The following is a 27,862-nucleotide window of genomic DNA, read 5'->3' as shown; positions in this document are numbered from 1 at the left end:
GCATGCAGTGTGACTTGTTCTTTATATCAGTTCACTTTGGTTCAGATATCTAGACTTGATTTCTAGCTCCACATACCATTCCCTTTTTTCTACTCTTCGCCTTTTGCTCTTGAGTCCTTTGGTTCTTAACAGGCTGATTTCTATGATACCTTCTAACATGATTACTCCTTTTGGCACATAGGTGAGCACTATTCAGTGGATTTTCCCCTGTCCTTTTTATCACACTTTTATCTGTCCATGCTGAATAGTTGTTCCTGTAATTTTTTAATCTCTGAAGAAATGCACACTTTTTAAAAATTTCACCCTGAACATCATAGAGTGTACTTACACCTATATGGTACAGCCTGCTATATACACCTAGGCTATATGGTATAACCTCTTGCTCGTAAGCTACAAGCCTGTACAGCATGTGAATACTGTAGACAATTGCAACGCAATGGCAGCTATTTTTCAAAAATTTAATGGCCAAGCACAGTAGCTCACACCTGCAATCCCAACACTTTGGGAGGCTGTGGTGGGCAGATCACTTGAGGTCAGGAGTTCAAGACCAGCCTGGCCTCCATGGAAACCCTGTCTCTACTAAAAATACAAAAAATTAGCGGGACATGGACCTGTAATTCCAGCTACTTGGGAGGCTGAGGCAGAATCCCTTGAGTCTGGGAGGCAGAGGTTGCAGTGAGCCAAGAACACACCACTGCACTCCAGCCTGGGTGACACAGCGAGACTGTGTCACAAAAAAAAACGTGGTGCTGGGCATGGTGGCCCATGCCTGTAATCCAGCACTTTGGGAGGCCCAGGTGGGCAAATCACTTGAGGTCAAGAGTTCGAGACCAGCCTGACCAACATGGTGAAACCCCATCTCTACTAAAAGTTGTAAAGATTAGCCAGGCATGGTGGCACATAATCCTAGCTACTCAGGAGGCTGAGGCAGGAAAATCGTTTGAAAAACTTTAGCTGGGCACAGTGCCTCATGCCTGTAATGCCAACACTGGTAGGCTGAGGTGGGCGGCTCACTTGAGCCCAGGAGTTCAAGACCAGCCTGGGCAGCATGGTAAAATCCGGTGTCTACAAAAAAATGCAAAACATTAGCCAGCATGGTGGTGCACACTTGACCCAGCTACTCAGGAGACTGAGGTGACAGGATCACCTGAGCCCAGGAGATCGAGGCTGCAGTGAGCCGTGATCATGCCATTGCACTCCAGCCTGGGTAACAGAGTAAGACCTTGTCTCAAAAAAAAAAAAAAAAATACTTGATTATTATCATTTAACAAGTTTATTGTTAAAGCATGCATGGTAGTGTCACCTTGGATCCTCCAAAAGGCAGACACCAAGGTGGAGTCAGATAAGCTAGAGCTGTATTGAGGGAAATGCCTGTAAGGGATACAAGGTAGAGGGACCAGTAGGCAGGGAAGGCCTTCAGAATGCAATGTGCATGTGACAGAAAAGAGAAAAGAACTCAAACCTCAGCTGCTCTGAGAGTCTGCCAGCCTAATGAGGAATCTCAGAGCAGATTACCTATTAGAGTAGCCCTGGATTGGGCAGAGATGGCCTGACTACCAGTCCGGAGCAGCCTGGGGAGAACACATGGGTTTCATGTGAGTGCTGCAACAGATCAGGAGGACTGGCAGCTGGTGGCTGTCAGCCAGATTTGTTACTTGTATCCAGTTTTCTTGAGAACTGAGTGGCACAATTCCACTCCTTAACACCACACAGATCCACTTTACACCTTTGGGTAGCCCCTCCACAGTTCCATGAGCTTCTGATGTAAACTCCACATTGCATTGCATCTTTTCCTGCCACTGACACCCTCTTACACTATAAAGTTTGTCAGATCATGTGGTCCAATTTGTAGGGCTGCTTGCATCATAGCCTGAATCTTAATTTTCAACAGCCCTTTCTTGCTCTAAGGCCCTACTCAAGCCTACTATTTTTTCCATGTCATTTACTATATGGGTTGGAGTAGTCTTTCTAGGTGGAATGTCTTGCTTTCTGAATCTAGAGAACCCCAGAGTTAAAGTGCTTGCTTCCTTGTAGCAAGTGATGCAAAATGTAGTAATGTGTCTTTTTACTCTGTAGAGTATTCCAGCATGCCCATGACCCCTGGTCTCCTAGAACCCTTAAAGGAATGGCAGATCCTGGCTGGGCGCAGTGGGTCATGCCTGTAATCCCAGCACTTTGGGAGGCCAAGACAGGCAGATCACCTGAGGTCGGGTGTTCGAGACCAGCCTGACCAACATGGAGAAACCCCGTCTCTACTAAAAATACAAAATTGGCCAGGAGTGGTGGCGTTCGCCTGTAATCCCAGCTACTCAGGAGGCTGAGGCAGGAGAATCTCTTGAACCCAGGAGGCAGAGGTTGCAGTGAGCTGACATTGTGCCATTGTAATCCCAGGTACTTGGTAGGCTGAGGCATGAGAATTGCTTGAACCTGGGAGGCGGAGGTTGCAGTGAGCTGAGATCATGCCATTGCACTCCAGCCTGGGCGACAGAGCAAGACTTCTTCTCAAGAAAAAAAATAATAAAATAAAATAAAGTATTTGTCTAGTAAATCTAACATCTTATTACCACAGTAATAAGATAGTGGTTGGTGACATTATATAGTTTTATCTAAATATCTAGCTTTGAAAAATTTATTTCCCACTTATTCTTTTAAGGCAGTCAACAAAAGTGTATTGAATGCTTACTTTGTGCCAAAAATGTATTGAATGCTTACTTTGTGCCAAATATTGCTGAATTTTAAGGAAACCTTTTGTTCCTTTCTCCCATCAACCCTTTCATAGATTTCTTTTTCTGAAACAGTTTATACTTTACAGGAAGCACTTCCATCTGTTCTACTGCTTCTCCTCCTCTCTCCCATCCCCCAAAATAGTACCATCTAAATCAGAAAAATCAGAAAAACGGCTTAGTATGACAAGGCAGTGTCTTAGAGGAAATGTTATGGGAGAAGGACCCTGTCCTTCAAAGAAGAGAGATTTTTGTTTCTTTGAAAGATTTAAAGTTAGAAGAGTAAGAAGGATTTAAAATTAGAAGAGTCAGAAGGATAAAAGCATAAGAAACACCTGGATGAAAGAGGTTCCCTGAAACTGCTCAGTTACTTGCTGATTTACATGCAATTAAACTTTTTCTGACAACTGTAACCCAGCTTATAGTCCTCTAAAATGAGTCATAGTTATCATCAGTAGCACATTTTAGGGATTCAGTCATATATTATTCAGTAGCATTTCTTTAGTATTTTGTTACTGGACTTTTCATATGTGAATATCTTATGTTCTGAAATGTTTCCCTTGAAGTCAAAGAAAACATCTTCAGATATGGTTCCTATAATGTCTAACATGCTGAAGGTTTGCATAGGTTTCTTCAGATAAAACAAGCAAACTATATACATATACATATGTATATAGTTTGTATATATGTATATAGTTTGCTTGTTTATATATATTATATATTGCCCCACACCCTGAGAGATTTATAATTGGCTCACATGATTGTGGAGGCTGGTAAGTCCAAAATCTCCAGGGCAGGCTGAACCCTATTTCCAAATTAAGTCACACTCGGAAATCCTGGGAGTTAGGACTTCAACATACAAATTCTGAGGGAGATACAGTTTATCCCATAACAGTGTTCAATAAATATTTGTTGGAAAAAAAAAAAAAAGCTTTTCTCCCTAGGTATAATCTGAGCATGTGATCTCCATGTTTCTTTTTTCCCTCTTTTAACATGAACTTTCAGTTTTCTGTCATTTCTGACTTTAGGAAGCCAAATGTTGGTTCATGTGGTGTCTAAGCATGGGTGGGGCTGGGTGGCACCCTTTTTTTCCCTGATGCATTCATTTGCGAACTTTGGTACATTGCATATTCACTTGAATGAATTTGAAAAGGGAATAGGGTGAAGCCTGTAATTAGTAAGAAGAAGGGAGGAAACAGTGGCAAGCAAGGAGCAGCCCCAGATTCTGCTTGTCCTTTTCTTTTCCTTAATGTTATGTCTTGGTTTGATGAGCCTCCTGCTCTCTGGAGGTAGAACCTCAAATCAACAGTCCTGGGTGGAACAGAAACAGGCCCTTCTCTACTGGCCTCCCTTGCAGTGAGGAGAGCAGAAAACTGACTTGCTGAGAACAGCATCCTTTAGCAGACAGAACTAAACTGTCTCCTGGGAGGTTACCAAGTAAAGTGGGCTAATAGCTTTTTGGAAAGCCCTTCATGGAAAAGCAAAATAGTCAAAGAAAATATTCGCAGTCGTAAGACCAAAGACTACCCGTGAAAAATAGAAATAATCTGGAAATGTGAAAATAATATCCTTGAGCAGAATGGGGTGGAACAAAATATAAAATACACAGAAATGAGTGAGGAAGGCTGGGATAATAATATAAAGAAAGAAGAATTCCAAATACACCAGAATGAAAACATTTTCTTTAGCTGTACTGATTGGTAGTTATCATCACTAATTTTTTGGCAGGAATAAATTTGAAATTTATGTCAGTACCCTTGGATAATAATTAAAAATATATATTATAGGCCAGGCGTGGTGTCTCACACCTGTAATCCCAGCATTTTGGGAGACCGAGGTGGGTAGATTACCTGATGTCAGGAATTCGAGACCAGCATGACCAACATGGTGAGACCCCATCTCTACCAAAAATACAAAAAAAAAAAAATTAGCCAGGGGTGGTGGTGGAGGGGGGTGCCTGTAATCCCAGCTACTTGGGAGGCTGAGGCAGGAGAATCACTTGAATCCAGGAGGCGCAAGTTGTGGTGAGCTGAGATCGCGCCATTGCACTCCAGCCTGAGCAACAAGAGCGAAACTCTGTCTCAAAAAACAAACAGGAACTATATATGTGTGTGTGTGTGTGTGTGTATGTATGTATATATATATTATAGTTATGCCTAAGATAATATGTAGCATAAGATGATAATATATAATTGATGTAATTCTTACTCCAGAAATACTTGTATTATTTACAGTAAAGGTTCAAGTGTAAGAAGCCTTCGAGGTAACATATTACGGTGTCTATATAAGCAAAAATTCTCAAGTCAGGATTCTGATACCCAGAACAAATCCAAGCATGCTAGCCCCTTTACAGAATAGCCTTCCACACGGCTCCATTTCGCCCATATGCAACCCATGAGATGTCAACAGTAGGGTTTTATGCAACCTAACTTTGGGAGATTATTAAACCCTGGACATTTCCTCCCACCAAATTCCAGACAGATTATCTGGCTGATAGCTGCATTTAAAAAGATTTTTAAATGGATCAGAAGAGGTAAAAATCACTGGTGGGCCGATTTGACTGATGGAAGTGGGAAAGGGGAGTCAGCAACTCTTGCTGGAGGGGTGCTCACCACCTACAGGGGAGTGGGTGTTCATGGACCTGGGCGACTGCTCTTAGCAGGAAGAGTGATGGGAACCAAGGAAAACAAGACTGCGGTGGCTCATGTTGGTCATTCCAACACTTTGGGAGGCCACGGTGAAACCCTGTGTCTACTAAAAATACAAAAATTACCCGGGTGTGGTGGCACATGCCTGTAATCCCTGCTACTCAGGAGGCTGAGGCAGGAGAATCTCTTGAACCTGGGAGGTGGAGGTTGCAGTGAGCTGAGATCACGACACCATACTCCAGCGTGGGAGACACAGCGAGATCCTGTCTCAAAAAAAAAAAAAAAAAAAAAAAATGTTTATGGAATTTATGTAGAGTGGTAGAGTGACCCAAAACTCAATTGAATATACTGGTTTTCCCTGTGTCCAAACCAAACAGAGCCTCCAGAGACCATCACAAGTTTTACAACCTAACCAAGAGGCTTGGTGTGTGCATGTATGTATGTGCCTAGTGTGTGTGAATTAGGGGAAACGTGGAGAAATTGTCTATAATTCTTGAATCTGTTGTTTGATGTCTTTCATTATTTTTGGAAAACTCTCGTTTATTATCTCTTCAAACATGTCTTCTGCTTGTTCTTTCTCGCTTCTCCTTCCAAGATTCTGATAACATGTATGCTAGGCCATTTGATATTGTTTTATAGCACTTGAATACTCTTCAAGTGCTGTAAAAATTAAAATTATTTGAAAAGAATTCGAATGATTTTCACTCTTTTTTCTTGTTGTGTTTGTTTGAGTAATTTCTATTGACCTAACTTCAAGGCAATCGATTATTTCCTCAGCTATATTCGTATTGTCAAGGTTATTAATGAGCCTGAAGAAGGAGCTGCTCATCTCTGATCTTGCATTTTCTCTCTTTTTTTTGAGACAGGATTTTGTTCCAGGCTGGAGTGTAGTGGTGCAATCTCAGTTCACCACAACCTTGACCTCCTGGGCTCAAGCGATCCTCCCACCTCAGCCTCCCAAGTAGCTGGGACTACAGATGTAAGTCACCACACCTAGCTAATGTTTTTATTTTATATAGACACACAGTCTCCTCACTATGTTACCTAGGCTGGTCTCACACTCCTGGGCTCAAGTGATCTTCTTGCCTTGGCCTCCCAAAGTGCTGGGATTACAGGCTTCAGCCACTGTTCCTGGCCTGATACTGCATATCTTTTTTTTTTTTTTTTTTTTGGCACTTCTATAAAGGCTACTATATTTAGTATTTCAGGAAGTCAGTCACTTCCACCTTTCTTTTGTGTTTTTTGTTGTGTTTTGTTTTGGAGCGCAGTCTTGCTCTGTCGCCCAGGCTGGAGTGCAGTGGCGCCATCTCGGCTCACTACAAGCTCCACCTCCAGAGTTCACACCATTCTCCTGCCTCAGCCTCCTGAGTAGCTGGGACTACAGGCGCCCGCCACCACGCCGGCTGATTTTTTTGTGTTTTTAGTAGAGACGGGGTTTCACTGTGTTAGCCAGGATGGTCTCGATCTCCTGACCTCGTGATCCACCCGCATCAGCCTCCCAAAGTGCTGGAATTACAGGCGTGAGCCACCATGCCTGGCCCACCTTTCTTTTGAAATTCACCCCTGACACCCTCTCCTCATGTCCGTTGTCCCTTTTTTTTTTTTTTCATGAGATCCTTTGACATATTACTCCAGGGCATTTTAAAGCCTCTCTCTTAGTTATGACATGGAGGGCAGCTCTGACCCTGGTTCCGTTGATTACTTTGTATCTTCACAGGGCGTTGTTGTCATCTTCTTCTTTTGATACAACTTATAATTTTTCATTGATTGCCAAACATCTTGTGTAGAACAGGAGAGATTTAGATAAATAGTATTTGTGACTAGAAATGGACACACCTTTTCTCAGGCAGTTAGCTTAGTGGATTGAGTTAATCTAGTTAAAAGGTGAACTGGATTCAGGTTTTGTAATTCCCAAGTTTACTTTCGGTACATCATAGGCTTCAAATTCCTTTTGTGATGCCTTATGCTTAGGGTGTCATCTGGAATGCTGGGGATTTCTCAATGTTTGTGCCCCACCCTCAGCTCTTGTCTCCTCTATACGCCACACAGGCACCACAGAGGTCGTTTCTCCGCACGTTCATGCCCTCTGCCAGGGCAGATTGCTTAGTTACTTGGTGCTTTTGCTAAGGTAATGGTGAGGGGACAGGGTGCTTCTCTGTTGCCCTCTTTATCTTCCTTCTTAGGTAGGTTTATATGCCTGGGTCATAGGGGATAAGTATTTCTGCCCTACTCCTTATGCCAGGCTGCCAAACTCTGCTTTGAATTTGTGGTGGGTCTTGGGTGGGAAAGATTTTTTTGTGCCCCTCCTTCAGTTTCAGGAGACCTCTAAAAGTATTAACTTAGAACTCTGGGCTCACAATTGCTCCTTGTCCCTCCCTTGGACTAGGGTTCTCCCCGCTCTTCCCTTGGTAACACCTGTGCCCTGGGAGCAACAGTATTTGCCACTCCTCCCCAGAGTCTTACGGCTTTCAAGAGAGGAGCATGGGCAGCTGAGGCCTTTTTTGCAATGAGAGCAAATATGGTCCTTGATGCCCATAGTACTGAGGGGGCTCTTTTTAGTCTCCCGCTTGGCCCCCAGTATTTCCTGTGAACACCTGGTAGAGGTCATGGAAAGGAGCCTGTGGGTAAGTAAAGCCCTCCCTTGCTTCTGTGACACCCAGAGGCTCCTTATAGTCCCTCTAATCTGCACCAGGCCTCTAGCACTTTATGAAAAATGTAGCTGCTTTCTTCCTGCATGTCTGTATGAAAGGCCAGACACCTCCCATGCTCTGGCACTGATAAGACACTCCACCCATCTGGTCTCTGCTCATGAGGAATTGTATCTCCTTGAATTTCAGGCTACTTAGCTCACCTGCAACCTCAGCTCAGCTGTTTTGTTTTGTGATGGAGTCTTGCTCTGTCACCCAGGCTGGAGTGCAGAGGCGTGATCTCGGCTTAGTGCAACCTCCACCTCTTGGGTTCAAGCAATTCTCCTGCCTCAGCCTCCTGAGTAGCTGGGATTACAGGCGTGCACCACCATGCCCAGCTAATTCTTTTGTGTTTTTAGTAAAGATGGGGTTTCACCATATTGGCCAGGCTGGTCTCGAACTCCCGATCTTGTGATCTGCCTGCTTCAGCCTCCCAAAGTGCTAGGATTACAGACGTTAGCCACCACGCCCAGCTCAGCTCAGCTCTTAGGTTCAACTTTTGGTTTAAGAAAAGTGATTTTTCAGTTTGTCTGGCTTTTTCCTATTGTCAGAGAGGGAGCAATGCACTTTTCCAGCTTATTTTTATTTTTTATACTTAGAGACAAGGTCTTGCTCTGCTGCCAGGCTGCAGTGCAGTGGTACAATCATGGCTCACTGCAGACTTGTCCTGGCCTCTAGTGATCTTCCTGCCTCAGCCTCCCAAGTAGCTGGGCATGGGACACCACATCTGGCTAATTTTTAATTTTTTTTTTTTTTTTTTTGTAGAGACAGGGTCTTGCTATACTACCGAGGCTTGTTTCAAACTCCTGGCCTCAAGTAATCCTCCCACCTTGCCCTCCCAAAGCATTGAGATCACAGGCCTGAGCCACCATGCCACACTCTTGCTAGCTTTTTATATTCCAAGTTAAAGTGGAACTTGCCACATGTCGTTTTGTATCACTTTCCCCAACCCATTTCTTTTCTTTTATTCTTTTTTTTTTTTTTTTTTTTTTTTGAGACGGAGTCTCGCTCTGTTGCCCAGGCTGGAGTGCAGTGGCGTGATCTCGGCTCACTGCAGCCTCTGCCTCCCTAGTTCAAGTGATTCTCTTGCCTCCGCCTCCCGAGTAGCTGGAATTACAGGTGCCCACCACCATGCCTGGCTAATTTTTGTATTTTTGGTAGAGACAGGGTTTCACCATGTTGACTAAGCTGGTCTTGAACTCCTACGGATCAGCCTCCCAAAGTGCTGGGATCACAGGTGTGAGCCACTACACCAGCCCCAACCCCTTTCAATTAGTATTGCAAATAATGCCCCTTCTCATGAAAACATTATTCTTAATGGCTGCAGAGTATTGCTTTATATTAACATGACAGTTTATTCAACTAAACTCATTATTGGGCATTGTAATAGACTTAATGTTTTAAGTTTCCAGCTCTTTACACCAACACACTTCCTACTGTAGTGATTTCTTTGAATAATTTCCCCTCCCCAACTCCATGTGGTTCTAAAGGGGTGACCAATCACAGGACCCCATCACCCTGGCCTCTAGGTGGGAGAATAACCCAGGCCCTGCCTATCATACCCTCCTGGCTACAGTGACTGATTCAGAGGTGAGCCAGTGAGAGAAGGAGGAACACAGTTCTTCTTCAGGAATTTTATAACATAGGTGAAAAGTTTTGTCATTTGGGGTCATGGAGCTGAACAAATATGGCTTGAGGGCTCCCAGCTGCCATCCTCCCTATGACTTGAAGAAAAGCTTGTGTGCAGTAGGAGAAAATGAGCCAACCAGAGAAAGTACACAAGAGAGAAAGATGAGGAGGAGTCAGCCCTGGCTGCACCAAGTCTCTAATCCCAGGCTGTAAAGTCTTTCAAGTTGTTCTGGTTTCATAAGCTCATTCTTCCTGTTGGATCCATTCGAGTCACCAAAAATGCTTTTTTGTTTAAGCTGGTTTGGTATAGGGTGATCTTTGGTCCCAGAGAGCATCCTCGCTTATTTTATTTTATTTTATTTATTTTATTTTATTTTAATGAGACAAGTTCTCACTGTTGCCCAGGCTGGAGTGCAGTGGTGCTATCAGGGCTCACTGCAGCCTTGATTCCCCGGGCTCAGGCAGTCCTACCATCTCAGCCTCCAGAGTAGCTGGGACTACGGGCATGCACCACCACACCCAGCTAATTTTAAAGAAATGTTTTGTACAGACTGAAGCCGCCTTTGCAAAATTATAACTGAGGAAATTGTGACAGTGAAAGAAGTCAGACCTAACTGACTCCATCTTGCTTCCAACCCTTAAGCTGTCCTTGTGGATTCCTGGGCGTAGGTGGAAGTAACTGTGGGAAGGAATTCAGTTCGTGGTTTGACTCTGAAACAAAATTGGTAACAGCCCTTTCCCAATAAGACCCCCTTCTTGCCTGGGGTCCAGTCTGTCTTTGCAGGACTGACAAATTAGCTACAAGATAAGAAATTATAGTTTAGGGGTCATGTAGCTTCTGGCTCCAAAAGTCTGAACCTCCCCAAATTGCTCCTGGGGATAACATCACTATTGTAAAATGTAAGATCAGTAATTGAGTTATTTTGCAGACCGTGCACTCGATGGAATCAGCTGACACCACACAGACCAGTAATCTGGCCCAACCAGTTCTGCCATCTCACCCAGGAACAGAAGACATTCAGAAAATCTAACTTCGACCCTCTATGATTCCATCTCCAACCTGAGCAATCAGCACTCCCCACTTCCCAAGCCCCTACCCGCCAAATTATCTTTAAAAACTCTGATCTACAAATGCTCAAGGAGACTCATTTAAGTAATAATAAAACTCCAGTCTCCCGCACAGCTGGTTCTGAGTGAATTACTCTTTAGCCATTGCAATTCCCCTGTCTTGATAAGTCAGCTCTGTCTAGGCAGCGGGCAAGGTGAATCCATTGAGTGGTTACAAAGACGGGGTTTCACTATGTTGCCCACGCTGGTCTTGGACTCTTTGGCTCAAGCAATCCTCCAGCTTCCAACTCCCAAAAACTGGGATTATAGGTGTGAGCCACTGCACTTAGACTAATTTATATTTTAGGTGACTTCTAAGTATTACCATCATAAAGAGCACTGTGGGCTGGGCATGGTGGCTCATACCTGTAATCCCAGCACTTTAGGAGGCTGAAGTGGTCATTGGAGCTCAGGAGTTCAAGACTAGCTTGGGCAACATAGTGAAACCCCGTCTCTATTAAAAATACAAAAAAATTAGCCATGAGTGTTGGTGCCCACCTGTAGTCCCAGCTACTCAGGAGGCTGAGGTGGGAGGATCGCTTGAGCCTAGGAGGTCAAGGCTGCAGTGGGCTGAGATTGTGCCACTGTACTCCAGCCTGGGTGACAAAGTGAGACTCTACCTCAAAAAAATACAAAATAAAAGAAAAAAAAGAACAGTGTGAAAAAACTCAGTGTAGATACATTTGTGCATACATGCATGCTGTCCTTTTTTTCCTCATTAAGAAACATTTCCAGAGTAAGAGTTGCTGAGTCAAAGAATACGCAAATCTTAAAGGCTTTGATGTGTATTATGAAATTGCCATGAGAAAGGTTATCCACAGTCTGTTTTCTCTAGGACTGTATGTGTTCCTATTTCCATACAGTCACAATAATACTGAGTAGTATTAACTTTTTTTTTTTTTTGAGACAGAGTCTCGCTGTGTCACCCAGGTTGGAGTGCAGTGGCATGATCTTGGCTCACTGCAACCTCCACCTCCCGGGTTCAAACGATTCTCCTGTCTCAGCCTCCCAAGTAGTTGGGACTATAGGCAACCACCACTATGCCCAGCTAATTTTTTTTTTTTTTCTTTTTTGTATTTTCAGTAGAGAAAGGGTTTCACTATGTTGACCAGGCTGGTCTTGAACTCCTAACCTCGTGATCCACCCACCTGAACCTCCCAAAGTGCTGGGATTACAGGCGTGAGCCACTGTGACCAGCCAAGTTTACTGCTTTTCTATTGATACTGTTCTCATACCCGTGTTCCCAACTACACCTTAATTGAATAATAAAAGAAAATAAGGACATTAAATGAGAACAGGAATTGGAATGAAACCAGAAAAAAAGAGAGGAGTTCAAAATATGTTCTGAGAGCTTTACCATTATGAATACTCAGCTCTGGTTTTTCCCTAAAACTGGCTGAACCAGTACAGATGTTCCAGGGAGAAACAACTTTAAAGAAGTGAATAGTGGCCCTACCCTGGTCCACCACCTAACCCAGCGGTTAGAGAAGGAGGAACACAGTCCTCCTGTGTTCCAGGTGCCAGGAGGTGATTGACTATAGCATCAGTCATCACCACACACCCTACCTGGAGTTAGTATATAAAGCTACGCAGAGCAGATCTCTGGTCCTGACCCTGGAAAATCTGTCTCACCCACAAAGATGTGGGCTCATCTCCTTCTAGGAATGTTGGCCCTATCGCTGGCCATTGCAGAAGAACTTCCGTGAGTGCTTGGTGTCAGAATTGGTTTATTAGGGCAGTGGCTTCTTTGCCTAACTTTCTCAAACATTTATATGGAGATGGGGAGATAAACTTTGGTTTATCTTAATTTCCTCCTCCTTTTTTCTCTTCTTTGGTTCCACTGATCCTTTACCCAGAGAGGAAGGCTGAGGGATGAAGAAGAAGCCTTAAAAAAGAGAAATATTAAAATGTACCCTGTTTTCTGAAATAGGCCTAATTTCCTCCTTGGTGCTTTAGGCATGTGTTCTCGGTGAGGGCCTCCTGATGGTGGAAGTTTAAGACTGTGCACTAAGTTGTTGTTTCTCTGCTTCTTGTAGAAAATGAGGTGCATAAGGAAGGCAGGGGCTTGGTCTGTCTAATTCACTGCTACATGCTGAGCGCTTAGGAGAGTGCTTAATTTTTCCTGGCGTGAATGAATCATTATTGCCCTGAAATCTTTCTGTTCCTTTAATAGAAACTACCTGGTAACATTACCAGCCCAGCTAAACTTCCCCTCCATTCAGAAGGTTTGTTTGGATCTGAGCCCTGGATACTGTGATGTTAAATTCACGGTTACTCTGGAGACCAAGGACAAGATCCAGAAGTTGCTAGAACACTCTGGATTGAAGAATAGGCACTTACATTGTATCTCCTTTCTCGTAAGCACAGACTCAGCCCTAACTCTAATCCCTTACTTGCCTGTTCTCCTTTGCTCTAACTCGAATCCCTTACTTGCCTATTCATTTCCCTAGGCTCAATATAATCTAATTTAAGCATAATTTCTGTTTTCCTTTGCCATGGCCTCTAAACTTACTTTTTCTCAACTTAACCTCAATCCCCGGCTATAACTCACCCACAATTTCCTTGACCTTGGATTTCTCCCTTTAGTTCCTGATCTTGATTCTTCCTCCTGGTAATTTGTCTCTATCCTTGCTACCCCCATCTAACGCAACTCCTTCCTTTTACTCACTGTTGGGTTGAGACCAGTTGATTCTGTTCCCCCAATCCCTTACTCTGCCCCAGAAGTCCCCTTTCTTGGTCAGGTACCACCTCCTGCTGGTGGCACAGAAGAAGTGGCCACAATCCGGGTGTCAGGAGTTGGAAATAACATCAGCTTTGAGGAGAAGAAAAAGGTTCTAATTCAGAGACAGGGGAGTGGCACCTTTGTACAGACTGACAAACCTATCTACACCCCAGGGCAGCAAGGTAAGAGTCACATATTTGGGGTTTGACTGAAAACTGGGGAAACCGCTGTGCACAGGGGTAAAGGGGGATTTGTGGTTTGATAGGAGGCTTAAGAAACAAGGAGTGCAGAAGAGAGGAAAATCTGGGGGATTAAGTATTACAAGTGTTGAATACATGCTGCGTTACACAAGCAAGAGAAGTAGGTGGGGGTTGCTACTGTGTATGTGTATCTAAATCAAAAGTACACATTTCTTCTGGAATAGAATTTGGCAAGTATAATTGGGTTGCTGGGCCTTGCAACAAGCTGCTTGTAAATGGCTAAGAAAGCACTGAGGGCATTTGGCTTGAGCTACTGGTTTTTTTGTTTTTGTTTTTGTTTTTGTATTTGTTCATTCTTCCTTACAGGGGCACTTCATTCTGAGATTTTGAAGTCAGGCGCCCTGAGGAGAAACTATGTTTGGATTTGTTGTTTTTTTTTTTTTAATTTAAAATTTTTGTGGGTACATAGCTGGTGTATATATATTTATGGGGTAGATGAGATATTTTGATACACACATGCAATGTGTAATCATTACATCAGGGTACATGTGTATCCATCACCTCAAGCATTTATCATTTCTTTGTATTACAAACACTCCAATTATACTCTTAGTAATTTTTAAATGTGCAATAAATTATTGTTGACTGTAGTCACCCTATTGTGCTAAAAACTACAAGATCTCTAGATCTTATTCATTCTATCTAACTATATTTTTGTACCCATTAACCATTACCACCCCACCCCTCACCCTGCCCACCACTACTCTTCCCAGCATCTGGTAACTATCATTCTGTTCTCTCTCTCTCTCTCTTTAAAAATTTTTTTTCCTTTTACCTTATTTTTTCCACACACTTTAAAATTATCATTCTCTTCTCTATCTCCAAGAGTTCAATTGTTTTAATTTTTAGCTCCCATAAATAAGTGAGAACATGCAAAATTTGTCTTTCTGTGTCTGGTTTATTTTACTTAACATAATGACCTCCTGTTCCATTCATGCTGTTGCAAAGGACGGGGTCTCATTCTTTTTTATGGGTGAATAGTACTCCGTTATGTATGCGTATCACATTTTTAATACATTTTTTATCATCTGTTCATAGACACTTAGGCTGCTTCCATATCTTGGCTATTGTGAAAACTGATGCAATACACATGGGAGTGCAGACAGCTCTTTGATAGGCTGATTTCCTTTCTTTTGGATATATACTTAGCAGTGGGATTGAGGGGTTATACGGAAGCTCTATTTTTAGTTTTTTTCAGAAACCTCCAAACTTCTCCATAGTGGTTGTCCTAATTTACATTCCTACCAACAGTGTATGTGGGTTCTCTTTTCTCCACATCTTCACCAGCATTTATTATTGTTTGTCTTTTGGAAAAAAGCCATTTTAACTGGGGAGAGATAATATCTCATTGCAGTTTTGATTTACGTTTCTCTGACAGTCAATGATTTGAGCACCTTTTTTATATACCTGTTTGCCATTTGTATGTCTTCTTTTGAGAAATGTCTATTCAGATCTTTCTGCCCATTCTTTAATCTGATTACTAGATGTTTTCCTATAAAACTGTTTGAGCTCCTTATATATTCTGGTTATTAATCCCTTATCAGATGGGCAGTGTGCAAATATTTTCTTTCATTCTGTGGGTTGTCTCTTTGTTGATTGTTTCCTTTGCTGTGCAGAAGCTTTTTAACTTGATGTGATCCTGTTTGTCCATTTCTGCTTTGGTTTCCTGTGATCCTTGGGTATTACTCAAGAAATCTTTGCCCAGACAAAAGTTCTGGAGAGTTTCCCCAGGGTTTTCTTATATTATAATAGTTTCATAGATTGAGGTATTAGATTTAAATCTTTCATCCATTTTGACTTGATTTTTTTATATGGAGAGAGATGAGGGTCTAGTTTCATTCTTCTGCATATGGGTATCCAATTTTCCCAGCACCATTTATTGAACAGCCTGTCCTTTCTCCAGTGTATACTCTTGTCACCTTTGTCAAAAATGAGTTAACTGTAGACATGTGGATTTGTTTCTGGGTTCTCTATTCTGTTCCATTGGTCTATGTGTTTGTTTTTATTCCAGTACCATGCTTTTTTGGTTACTATAGCTTTGCAGTATAATTTGAGGTCATGTAATGTGATTCTTCCAGTTTTGTTCTTTTTGTTCAGAATAGATTTGGCTATTTTAGGTCTTTTGTGGTTCCATAAAAATTTTACAACTGTTTTTTACAAAAATCCTAAAATTTAGGATGTAGAATTTCAGTGAAGAATGTCATTGGTATTCTGATAGGGATTGCATTGAATATGTAGATTGCCTTAGGTCGTATGGACTTTTAACAATATCAATTATTCCAATCCAGAAACATGGAATCTCTTTTCATGTTTTTGTGCATCCTCTTCCATTTCTTTCATCAGTATTTTATAGTTTTTATTGTTGAAATCTTTCACTTCTTTGGTAAAGTTTATTCCTAGGTATTTTATATTATTTATAGTTATTGTAAATTGAATTATCTTTCTTAATTTCTTTTGCAGATTGTTCCCTGTTGGCATATAGAAATGTTACTGAATGTTTTTTGTTTTTGAGACCGAGTCTCCCTCTGTTGCCCAGGCTCTGGAGTACAGTGGTGGGATCATGGCTTATTGCAACCTCCGCCTCCTGGGTTCAAGCGATTATTATGCTTCAACATCCCGAGTAGCTGGGAGTACAGGGGTGTGCCACCATGCCTGGCTAATTTTTGTTTTTGTTTGTTTTGTTTTTTTTGAGATGGAGTCTCATTCTGTCGCCCACGCTGGAATGCAATAAATGGCTGCTTACTGCAGCCTCTGCCTTCTGGGTTCAAGCGATTCTCCTGACTCAGCCTCCTGAGTAGCTGGGATTACAGGTGAGCACCACCATGCCTGGCTAATTTTTGTATTTTTAGTAGAGACAGGGTTTTGCCTGTTAGCCAGGCTGGTCTTCAACTCCTGACCTCAAGTTATCCTCCCCACTTGGCCTCCCAAACTGCTGGGATTACATGTGTAAGCCACTACGTCTGTTGCTTTGCACTTTTAGGATTTTTTTTTAATTCCGTGATGTTTTTTAATTCCTTGATGTTTGGAGATTATTAAATGTCTTGAGGTAGACTCATTTGGGTTAAATCTGCTTGGTGTTCTATAATCTTCTTGTACTTAATATTGATAATCTTTCTCAGTTGGGCTCGGTGGCTCATGCTTGTAATCCCAGCACTTTGGGAGGCTGAGGTGGGCAAATCACTTGAGGTGAGTAGTTCGAGACCAGCCTGGCCAACATGGCAAAACCCCGTCTCTACTAAAAATATCAAATTAGCCAAGCATGGTGGCCCATGCCTATAATCCCAGCTACTGGGGAGACTGAGGCAGGAGAATCACTTGACCCAGGGAAGCAGAGGTCCCAGTAAGCCAAGAGCACACTACTGCACTCCAACCTGGGCAACAGAGCAAGACTGTCTCAAATAATAATAATAATAATATTGATATCTTTCTCTAGGTTTGTAAAGTTCTCTGTTATTTTCACTTTGAATAAACTTTCCATTTTATTTCTCTCTCTACCTCCTCTTTAAAGTCAATACCTCTTTTTTTTTTTTTTTTTTTTTTTTTTTTGAGACGGAGTTTCTCTCTTGTTCCCCAGGCTGGAGTGCAATGGCGTGATCTTGGCTCACTGCAACCTCTGCCTCCCGGGTTCAAGTGATTCTCCTGCCTCAGCCTCCTGAGTAGCTGGGATTACAGGCCTGCACCACCATGCCTGGCTAATTTTATATTTTTAGTAGAGACGGGGTTTCTCCATGTTGGCCAGGCTGGTCTTGAACTCCCGACCTCAGGTGATCCACCTGCCTCAGCTTCCCAAAGTGTGGGATTACAGGCGTGAGTCACTGTGCCCGGCCAAAATTCAATACCTCTTAGATTTGCTCTTTTGAGGCTATTTTTATAGATCTTGTAGGCATGCTTCATTCCTTTTTCTTTTTTCTCCCCTGACTGGGTATTTTTATTGTTTTGTTTTGTTTTGTTTTGAAAAGGAGTTTCACTCTATCCCCCAGGATGGAGTACAGTGGCGCAATCTCCGCTCACTACAACTTCCGTCTCTTGGGTTCAAGCAATTCTCCTGCCTCAGCCTCCCAAGTAGCTGGGATTACAGACGCCCGCCACCATGCCCAGCTAATTATTGTACTTTTAAGACAGGGTTTCACCATGTTGGCCAGGCTGGTCTCAAACTCCTAACCTCAGGTGATCCACCTGCCTTGCCTCTGCCTCCCAAAGTGCTAGGATTACACGTGTGAGCCACCACACCCAGCCAAATTTTTGTGTTTTTAGTAGAGATAGGGTTTCACTATGTTGGCCAGATTGGTCTTTTTTTTTTTTCTTTTCTTTTCTTTTTGAGACAGGGTCTCCCTCTGTCACCCAGGCTGGAGTGCAGTGGTGCGATCTTGGTTCACTGCAACCTTCGCCTCCCGGGATTCTCCTGCCTCAGCCTCCTGAGTAGCTAGGATTACAGGTGCGTGCCACTATGGCCCAGCTAATTTTTGTATTTTTAGTAGAGATGGGGTTTTGAGGCCAGGTTAGTCTCGAACTCCTGACTTCAGGTAATCTGCCCGCCCTGGTCTCCCAAAGTGTTGGGGTTACAGGTGTGAGCCACCAGGTCCAGCCTGACTGTATATTTCTAAAAAGCCTGTCTTCAAGCTTATTAATTCTTTCTTCTGCTTGATCTATTCTACTGTTAAGACACTCTAATGCATTGGTCAGTATGTGAATTGATTTTTTTCAGCTCCACAATTTCTGCTAGATTTTTCAATATTATTTCAATCTCTTTGTTAAATTTATCTGATAGGATTCTGAATTCCTTCTCTGTGTTATCTAAAACTTTGTTGAGTTTCCTCAAAACAGCTATTTTGAATTCTTGATCTGAAAGATCACTCTCTTTGTTTCTCCGAGATTGGTTGCTGGTGCCTTATTTAGTTCATCTGGTGAGGTAATTTTTTCCAAGATGGCTTTTTTTTTTTTGAGACGGAGTCTTGCTCTGTCGCCCAGGCTAGAGTGCAGTGGCACGATCTCCGCGCACTGCAAACTCCGCCTCCTGGGTTCACTCCATTCTCCTGCCTCAGCCTCCCATGTAGCTGGGACTACAGGCGCCCGCCACTGCACCCAGCTAGTTTTTTGTATTTTTTTAGTAGAGACGGGGTTTCACCATGTTAGCCAGGATGGTCTCAATCTCCTGACCTCGTGATCTGCCCGTCTCGGCCTCCCAAAGTGCTGGGATTACAGGTTTGAGCCACGGCGCCCGGCCTCCAAGATGGTCTTGATGTGGATGTTCATTGGTGGCTGGGCATTGAAGAGTTACGTATTTATTGTAGTCTTTGTATTCTGGACTTGTTTGTACCTGTCCTTCTTGGGCAGACTTTCCAGGTATTTGAAGGGCCCTGGGTGTTGCAATCTAAGTTTCTGGACTCTGCAGTGCATCTGCATTAGGGAGGACCCCATGCTCAGTATCTCTGTGGCTCTTGAAGGCTCGTAGAGGTAACTCCTTGATGGTCTTGGATAAGATCTGGAAGAATTCCAGATTACCAAGTGGAGATTCTTGTTTTCTTCCCTTACTTTCTCCAAAACAGAGTTTCTCTCTTTGTCCTGAGCTGCCTGGAGAGAGGGGTGACACAAGCACCCCTGTGGCCACCAGTATTGGGACTGCATTGGGTCATATCCGAAGCCAGCACTGTCCTGTGTCTCACCCAAGGCCTGTGGTAACCAGTACCTGGCTACTGCCTGTGTTTGCTTAAGGCCCTAGGGCTCTACCGTCAGCAGGTGATAAAGCCAGCCACGCTTGTTGTCCTCCCCTTCAGGGTGGTGAGTTCCCCATGACCCTGGGAAGGTCCAGAGATGTTATCTGCTAGCCAGGGCCTAGAGTTAGAAACCTTAGGAATCTACCTGGTGTTCTGTTCTACTGCAGCTGAGTTGACACCAAAGCCACAAGACAAAGTCCTTCCCACTCTTCCTTCCCCTTTCCACAGAGGAGTCTCTCCCTGTGGCCACCACTACTCCAGGCCCACAACGAGTACTGCCCGGATACTTCTAGTGTTCTCTCGAGGCTCAAGGGCTCTTAGTCAGCTGGTGGTGAACGGTGCCTGGCCTGGGACTCTTTTTTCAGAGCAGTAAGCTCTCCTCTGACAAACAGCAGGTCCAGAAATGCCATCCAAAAGCCACGGCCTGTAACTGGGGACCCCAAGAGCCTGCTTGGTACTCTACCCCACTGTGGCTGAGCTGCTACCTAAGCTGCAGGCAAAGTCCCCTTGACTCTTCCCTCTCCTTTTCTCGAGTAGAAGGAGCCCCTCCCCATAGTCACCACAGCTGGGAACGTGCTGAACCACTGGAAGCCAGCGTGTCTCTGAGTCTCACCCAAGGTCCATGACAAGTACTGCGCAGCTATCACTGCTGACTATTCAGAGCCCCAGGGGCTAATCGGAACTCCGCTCCCAACTGCTGGGACGGGCAATTCACCGCTGGCTGAGGCTGGTCTAAATGCTCCCTCCATGGACGCTGGCTGAGTTCTGCCCTGCGTGCTTTCCCTTGTGACTGAGCAGCACTGAGTTCCAATGCCAAGTCCCACAGTCACTGAAGTGCTCTCCCTCCCTCAAGTTCATGGATTCTGTCTCTGTGCCACACAGTCACTGCTGGGGGATGGGGGCGGGGGGTGTATCCGCAATTCAAGTATGTCTTTTCTACCCTCTTCAGTGCCTCTTTCAGTGATATGAAGTTAAAACCAGGCACTGTGATCACTCATCTGATTTTGGGTTCTTAGGACGGTGCCGTTTTGTGTGGACAGTTGTTCAGTCTAGTGTTCCTGTGGGGGATGAGGAGGGTGGTCAATGGAGGCTTCTATTCTGCCTCTTGCTCTGCCTCCTGGGCTCCAGGCCTGTGTTTGGGCTTTACCTCACTCTCAGAGTAGGTTTTGTAAAATAGTAAAACCTGTTGGGGTTTTGCTGACTCAGAGCATGTGTGAGGAAGGAGGAGGGATGGAGGAAAGATTCTGAGCAGGAAGCCGGGCGCGGTGGCTCACGCCTATAATCCCAGCACTTTGGGAGGCCAAAGGCAGGTGGATCACCTGAGGTCAGGAGTTCGGAGACCAGCCTGGCCAACATGGTGAAACCCTGTCTCTACAAAAATTAGCCGAGTGTGGTGGCGCCTGCCTGTGGTCCCAGCTATTCTGGAGCCTGGGGTGGGAGAATCACTTGAGCCCAGGAGTTTGAGGCTGCAGTGAGCCATGGTTGTGCCACTGCACTCCAACCTGGGTGACAGAGTGAGACCCTGTTTCAAAAAAAAAAAAAAAGAAAATTCTGAGCCAGGAAACAGCCCCTTTGCTAACGATGCCTGTTTCCTTCCAGTGTATTTCCGCATTGTCACCATGGATAGCAACTTTGTTCCAGTGAATGACAAGGTGAGTTGGGAGGAGGAAAGGGAGTGGCGCAGACTGAGAGACTAGGGAAAAGGATGAGAGATTCTCTCCAAGGCGGAAGTCCTCTCAGCCTGGGTTTGGCAAGCCAAGGCCCTCTGGGTTGGAGACTGCTGTGCGTGTGGGACTGGAAGTGCTGGACTAGCCTCAGGGAGCTAGCCTAAATCAGCCTAGGAATAAGCAGAGGTAACCAGTTCTCAGCTTCAGTATCTACACATCAATCAGGTTCTTGAGAGATGGTTACTCTCCTTGTCATTTTATTTTATTTATTTGTTTATTTAGAGACAAAGTCTCGCTCTGTGGCCCAGGCTGGAGTGCAGTGGTGTGACCTCAGCTCACTACAACCTCCCCATCCTGGGTTCAAGCAATTCTCCTGCCTCAGCCTCCTGAGTAGTTGGGATTCCAGGCGCGCGCCACCACGCCCGGCTAATTTTTGTATTTTTAGTAAAAACAGGGTTACACCGTGTTGGCCAGGCTGGTCTCAAACTCCTGACCTCAAGTGTTCCACCCACCTCGGCCTCCCAAAGTGCTGGGATTACAGACAAGAGCTGTAGCTCAGCCCCCTTTCATTTTAAGAGTTTTCACAAACTTCAAGAGCTTCTCTTCAGGACTGAAAAAAGTTTTTTTTTTTTTTGGTTTTGTTTTTGTTTTTGCTTTTTAAGGCAAAAAGAATGTCCGCTTCCCCTCTGTTTCTATGAGGCAAAATAATTTACAAAGTAGGTAATTATCTTAAGGCAACATTAAATAAATATATGCCAAAGGTTAAAAGGTAGCAACGTTTAGCGAATATTTGACTTTTCCTTGGACTCCCCATCCCTAGAATCATAAGTCTTTTTTTTTTTTTTTTTTTTTTTTTTTGAGACGGAGTCTCGCTCTGTCGCCCGGGCTGGAGTGCAGTGGCCGGAACTCAGCTCACTGCAAGCTCCGCCTCCCGGGTTTACACCATTCTCCTGCCTCAGCCTCCCGAGTAGCTGGGACTACAGGTGCCCGCCACCTCGCCCGGCTAGTTTTTTGTATTTTTTAGTAGAGACGGGTTTCACCGTGTTAGCCAGGATGGTCTCGATCTCCTGACCTCGTGATCCGCCCGTCTCGGGCTCCCAAAGTGCTGGGATTACAGGCTTGAGCCACCGCGCTCGGCCGAATCATAAGTCTTTTAATAGGTTTGATCTCAAGTTGGAACAGGTGTCATTTCTACATGCTTCTGAGATACTTATCTCCCAGACACCCTGCTTTCTTCCTCTTCTGTCACAGCCTGTGTGTTCAAATGAAACTTTTAGAGATAAACATAGAGAAAGCATGATTTCCATTTTCCATCTCCATGTTCTCAGAGCTGCTGTTTCCTTTCCCTCTGTGCAGGGAAGTTATTATCTTGTTATGATTAGTAATGCCTTACACACTACTCTCTTTCCCAATATAGATTTCCTTTTAGTTCCTTCTTCCCATCACCTGTAGCTTTTCTTTTGTAGGAGTTCAGTATAATGTTGAGTACTTATTTCTTACCTTTTTTTTTTTTTTTTTTTTTTAACATTTATAAGACAAGGTCTCATTCTGTTGCCTAGGCTGGAGTGCAGTGGCACAGTCATGGCTCACTGCAGCTTTGACTCTGCCCTGGGTTCAAGTAATCGTCCCACCTCAGTCTCCCCAGTAGCTGGGACCACAGGTGTGCACTACCACACCTGGCTAATTATTTTATTTTTTGTAGAGATGGGGGTCTCACCTTGTTGCCCAGGCTGGTCTTGAATTCCTGGGCTCTCTCACTTCAGTCTCCCAAAGTGTTGGGATTATGGGCCTGAGCCACCGCACCTGGCCTGAGTACTTATTTCTTAACAGACTGTTTTCTCTAGAGCTGCAACAAGGAAGTGCCGGGTTCAAAGTGTGGCCCACAGCAGCACTATTTTAGACTCACTTACCCTCAGGGTTGATCTCATTAACTACCCCCGTTAGGGTATAGTTCCTTTGCTCAAATGATGCGGGATTACTTCCAGGTGTTCTGATTTCCGTAGTTAGGCTCTCTTTCTCTTGTAAAATTATTCCTTCCTCCCCGCTCTATTTCTCTAGCCAAGCCCTCCCTCCAAATTCAGTTGAAACACAGAGATTAACAAAAGGAATTTTACCAAGAAATCTAGAATAAAAATTGTGTTTTTGTAACCACCCAATGGGTTCACCTTGCCTGCTGCTTAGACAGAGCCGATTTATCAAGACAGGGGAATTGCAATGAAGAAAGAGTAACGCACGCAGACCGGCTGTGCGGGAGACTGGAGTTTTATTGTTACTTACATCAGTCTCTCTGAGCATTTGGAAATCAGAGTTTTTAAAGATAATTTGGCAGGCAGGGGCTTGGGAAGTGGGGAGTGCTGATTGGTTAGGTTGGAGATGGAGTCATAGATGGTCAAAGTGAGGTTTTCTTGCTGTCTTCCTCCTCCTGGGCAGGATGGCAGAACTGGTTGAGCCAGATTACTGGTCTGGGTGGTGTCAGCTGATCCACTGAATGCAGGGTCTGAAAACATCTCGGGCACTGATTTTAGGTTTTACAATAGTGATGCTATCCCCAGGAGCAATTTGAGGAGGTTCAGACTCTTGGAGCCAGAGGCTGCATGACCCCTAAACTGTAATTTCTAATCTTGTAGCTAATTTGTTAGCCCTGCAAAGGCAGACTGGTCCCCAGGCAAGAAGGGGGTCTTTTTGGGAAAGGGCTGTTACCAATTTTGTTTCAGAGTCAAACCACGAACTGAATTCCTTCCCACAGTTAGTTCGGCCTACGCCCAGGAATCCACAAGGACAGCTTAAAAGTTAGAAGCAAGATGGAGTCGGTTAGGTCTGACGTCTTTCACTGTCACAATTTCCTCAGTTCTAATTTTGCAAAGGCGGCTTCAGTTCCTCCCTTTGGGTTTTATAACACCTTAATCTTAAGGTGTGGGCTATGAAGATGGGAAAAGCCTGTCAATTACTCTAGCTTCTTCCTGCTGAGAGGGGCCGTAGTGGGGGTACCTAAGGTGAGACGAGTGGAACCACTTAGAAGCAAGGTAGTGTCAGTTAGGTCTGATTCCTTTGACTGTCATAATTCCCTCAGTTTTAATTTTGCAAAGTCAGTTTCATTTACACAGCACAATATTCTATCCCCAAACAAGTAAAGTAAGCCTGATATTAACTAACCCTGTCTAACTTGATTGCTATACTCAGTTATTCAGAAACTCCAGGCAACTTCCAGTCGAAAATGTTACTTTCTTTTCTTTTTTTTTTTTTTTTTTTGAGACGGAGTTTCGCTGTGTTGCCCAGGCTGGAGTGCAGTAGCGGGATCTCAGCTCACTGCAACCTCCACCTCCTGGGTTCAAAGGATTCTCCCGCCTCAGCCTCCCAAGTAGTTGGGTTTACAGGAACGTAACACCACATCTGGCTAATTTTGTATTTTTAGTAGAAATGTGGTTTTACCATGTTGGTCAGGCTGGTCTCAAACTCCTGACCTCATGTGATCTGCCCGCCTCAGCCTCCCAAAGTGCTGGGATTATAGGCGTGAGCCACCATGACTGGCCTCAGAAATGTTACTTTCCTAGTGAAACACTTATTTTCTTCCAGAGCCTATTTCTGGCCAACTGATGTCTTTCCTGATTCTTGATCCCTGTGTGAGAAAAGTACTTTGTTATCTAAGTGTTTTTTGTCATTGTTGTTTTGTATTTTGTGTTTGAGTCACTTTGTCGCCCAAGCTGGCGTGCAGTGGCATGATCTCAGTTCAAGCAACCTCCACTATCTGGATTCAAGTGATTCTCCTGCCTCAGCCTCCGGAGTAGCTGGAGTTACAGGCATGTGCCACCATGTCCGGCTAATTTTTGTATTTTTAGTAGAGATGGGGTTTCACCATGTTGGCCAGGCTGGTCTTGAACTCCTGACCTCAGGTGATCCACCTTCCTCAGCCTCCCAAAGTGCTGGGATTACAGGTGTGAGCCACAGTGCCCGGCCTAAACAAGTGTTTTTTGTTGTTGTTGTTGTTTGTTTGTTTTGTTTTGATTTATGGAAATCTATAAGAATATTAGTGATATTCTCCTCTGATGTTTATATAGCCCAGGTTTGTGGAAGTCCTAGTTCATCTTGATCCTTATATCTCCTTATTTTTTGACTTTTTTTTTTTTTTAAGAATTGCCATTATCCCTAATATCGAGGCTGATAATTGTATTTAGTGGTTCAGCTTCTTCACTGGTTGGCATCACATGGTACTTGGCCCAAGAATAAAAAAATCAAGCACTGTCTTGATTTCATTCTCTTCTTTCTAAGTTAGATCCAAACTGGTCTTCTCTTTTGAATACCTTTGCACTCTCTCTGAGCCCCTCTCCTGCTATTCACTAAATTCCAGCTTTCAGTCTCATGCATCTTTTTAGCAACTACTGTCTTGAGGAAACTGATACGTGATTCTCCAATGGAACTATTTCAAACAATTTTAAAAATAATTATTTGCAATACTTGAAAGTAAGGTTCCTGGGCTGGGCACAGTGGCTCAGCCTGTAATCCCAGCACTTTGGGAGGCCAAGGCAGGCAGATCACCTGAGGTCAGGAGTTCGAGACCAGCCTGGCCAACATGGTGAAACCCCATCTCTACTAAAAAAAATACAAAAATTAACCAGGTGTGGTGGTGGGCACCTGTAATCCCAGCTACTTGGGAGGCTGAGGCAGGAGAATCCTTTGAACCCGGGAGGCAGAGCTTGCAGTGAGCCGAGATCGCGCCACTGCACTCCAGCCTAGGTGTCACAGCAAGACTCCATCTCAAAAAAAAAAAAAAAAAAGGAAAGAAAGAAAGAAAAGAAAGTAAGGTTCCTGCCCACAAGCATTTAGATGGTAGAGGAAGAGGTCAGGAGATGGTTGGCTACCAAGAAGAGGTTTAAACATTGAGGAACCCCCTGGTGCTAATACTTCTTTTAGGCATGTTTTTGTGCAAGAGCTCAGTCACAGGGCACTGAGACTGGTCTGATGCTCCAGTTCTTCAGATCTTTTGGAGACTGGCAATTCCTTTGAGATTCCTGGCCCCACTCTTCCCCTCCTCCTGCCGTGTTTCCCTCCCAAGAAGTCTGTGCCTCCATTGTTATTCTTTTCAGGGCACAAAAGAGCCATTTAGAAAGGAAGAAATGAAGAAATGGGCAAGAGGGAAATGAAGAATTCTTTGTGAACTTTTGCTTTCAGCATACTTACTCTTATTGCTGTCACCCTTCTTTAACCTGCATTATCTGGTTTTCCTTTTCAGTACTCCATGGTGGAACTACAGGTAAGTGGAAGTTTCTTTCTCTTCCCTGTCAGTTGAGGAAGAGGAAGAATGAGAATTTGGTGGTAAACCTTGAAGACAGAAACAACTCTGAGATCTTGGCCCAGAGCCCCATGACTGCCCAGCACCAAGCACCCACATCCACCTAAGTTGTGCCTGTTCTCTCGCCTCTGCCCTCCTGGTCTCTCACAACTACATTTCAGTAGACAAGGACACCAGCCTCTGTAATGACCACACCGCTCTCTCATTCCCCTAACTTCTCTGTGCCCAGCCAACTTAACCAGGCTTGGTTCTGTGCTCCCCTTAGTCTAAGGTAACAGCCCTTGCCATAGGCATTCTCAATAGGTACATGATAACATAAACACCTGTGAGAAGTGTTTTAAAGGAAAGGATCTAGAGGGCGATATATCCACAATATCTCCTCCATTTCTCCATTCAATCACCCATTTTTTAGGTATCTTACAATCAATTTCCTCAGCCTTGTCCCCTAATAGGGACCAGAAAGAGAGTAAATATTCTTTGTAAATGACATCCCGGGTCCTACTTTCTGAAACTGGAGATAACACTTTAGAGGACTCAGTGTGATCATTAAAATCCACAAAATTTCCTCCTAAATGGGGGCTGGATCTGTAGAAATATTTACCTCATTCAGTCATAAAGAAAGTTATAAATAACACAGGGAGCTACTCTTCCTGGACACAGATCACAGGGGTCTTGAACAATGGGTGGGGTTCTTTACCTGCCTTTTGCTTCTTTACCTGCGTTTTGCAGTGTAGAGTGGGAAGTGAACAGGCAGGCACATCATGCAGTTTCTCTGTTGGACAGGATCCAAACAGCAACAGGATTGCACAGTGGCTGGAAGTGGCACCTGAGCAAGGCATTGTAGACCTGTCCTTCCAACTGGCACCAGAAGCAATGCTGGGCACCTACACTGTGGCAGTGGCTGAGGGCAAGACCTTTGGCACTTTCAGTGTGGAGGAATATGGTAGGTGGGGGAATGGACAGGCCAAAGTACTGGGCATAACCTCATCTTAAAATCAGCAAAGGTAAAATCTACTCTGGGAAAGGATTATTTATTCATTTTTGAATCGATGCTAAACCAACTAATTACTTCAGGAGAATTCTACCTAAATAATGCCTCCTTCGTTAGATCCGTTAATTTAATTCTCACTGTATTTATACCCCTCTGCTCACTGTCTGTCTGACTGCGTCCTCCTCCAATTCTTTTTGCATTTCTCCTTTTACTCTCTTCAGTGCTGCCGAAGTTTAAGATGGAAGTGGTGGAACCCAAGGAGTTATCAATGATGCAGGAATCTTTCTTAGTAAAAATTTGTTGTAGGTAAGAGCAGAAGCTTGAGATCTGGTGGAGATTAAAGATGTATCAAGAGACGTGATGAAGGAATTACACGGGGAAAGGGATTATGGGGGGGCCAAAACTTGGGGCATTTTATGTAATTCAG

General features: G+C 44.0%; 1 protein-coding gene across 3 annotated transcripts in view; it reads left to right on the top strand.

Moving 5' to 3' along the window:
- Nucleotides 1-12,336: 12,336 nt before the first annotated feature.
- The window catches only part of A2ML1 (alpha-2-macroglobulin like 1), a 55,271-nt gene continuing 39,745 nt past the window's right edge, over nt 12,337-27,862 (top strand). For 2 of the 3 annotated variants that reach the window (XM_010376710.2, XM_010376709.2), the window contains exons 1-7: nt 12,337-12,496; nt 12,968-13,151; nt 13,536-13,698; nt 21,090-21,142; nt 26,385-26,405; nt 27,228-27,387; nt 27,657-27,741. In XM_010376710.2, coding sequence (XP_010375012.2) covers nt 12,435-12,496; nt 12,968-13,151; nt 13,536-13,698; nt 21,090-21,142; nt 26,385-26,405; nt 27,228-27,387; nt 27,657-27,741 — 728 coding nt within the window. In that variant the 5' untranslated portion in view covers nt 12,337-12,434. The remainder of the gene's footprint in view (nt 12,497-12,967; nt 13,152-13,535; nt 13,699-21,089; nt 21,143-26,384; nt 26,406-27,227; nt 27,388-27,656; nt 27,742-27,862) is intronic. The other variant, XM_030939268.1, reaches the window with a different exon arrangement.

Source organism: Rhinopithecus roxellana, chromosome 10, assembly GCF_007565055.1.
Source record: "Rhinopithecus roxellana isolate Shanxi Qingling chromosome 10, ASM756505v1, whole genome shotgun sequence".
In the NCBI taxonomy this organism is placed as follows: domain Eukaryota; kingdom Metazoa; phylum Chordata; class Mammalia; order Primates; family Cercopithecidae; genus Rhinopithecus; species Rhinopithecus roxellana.
This window is presented reverse-complemented; position numbering and strand designations above follow the sequence as displayed.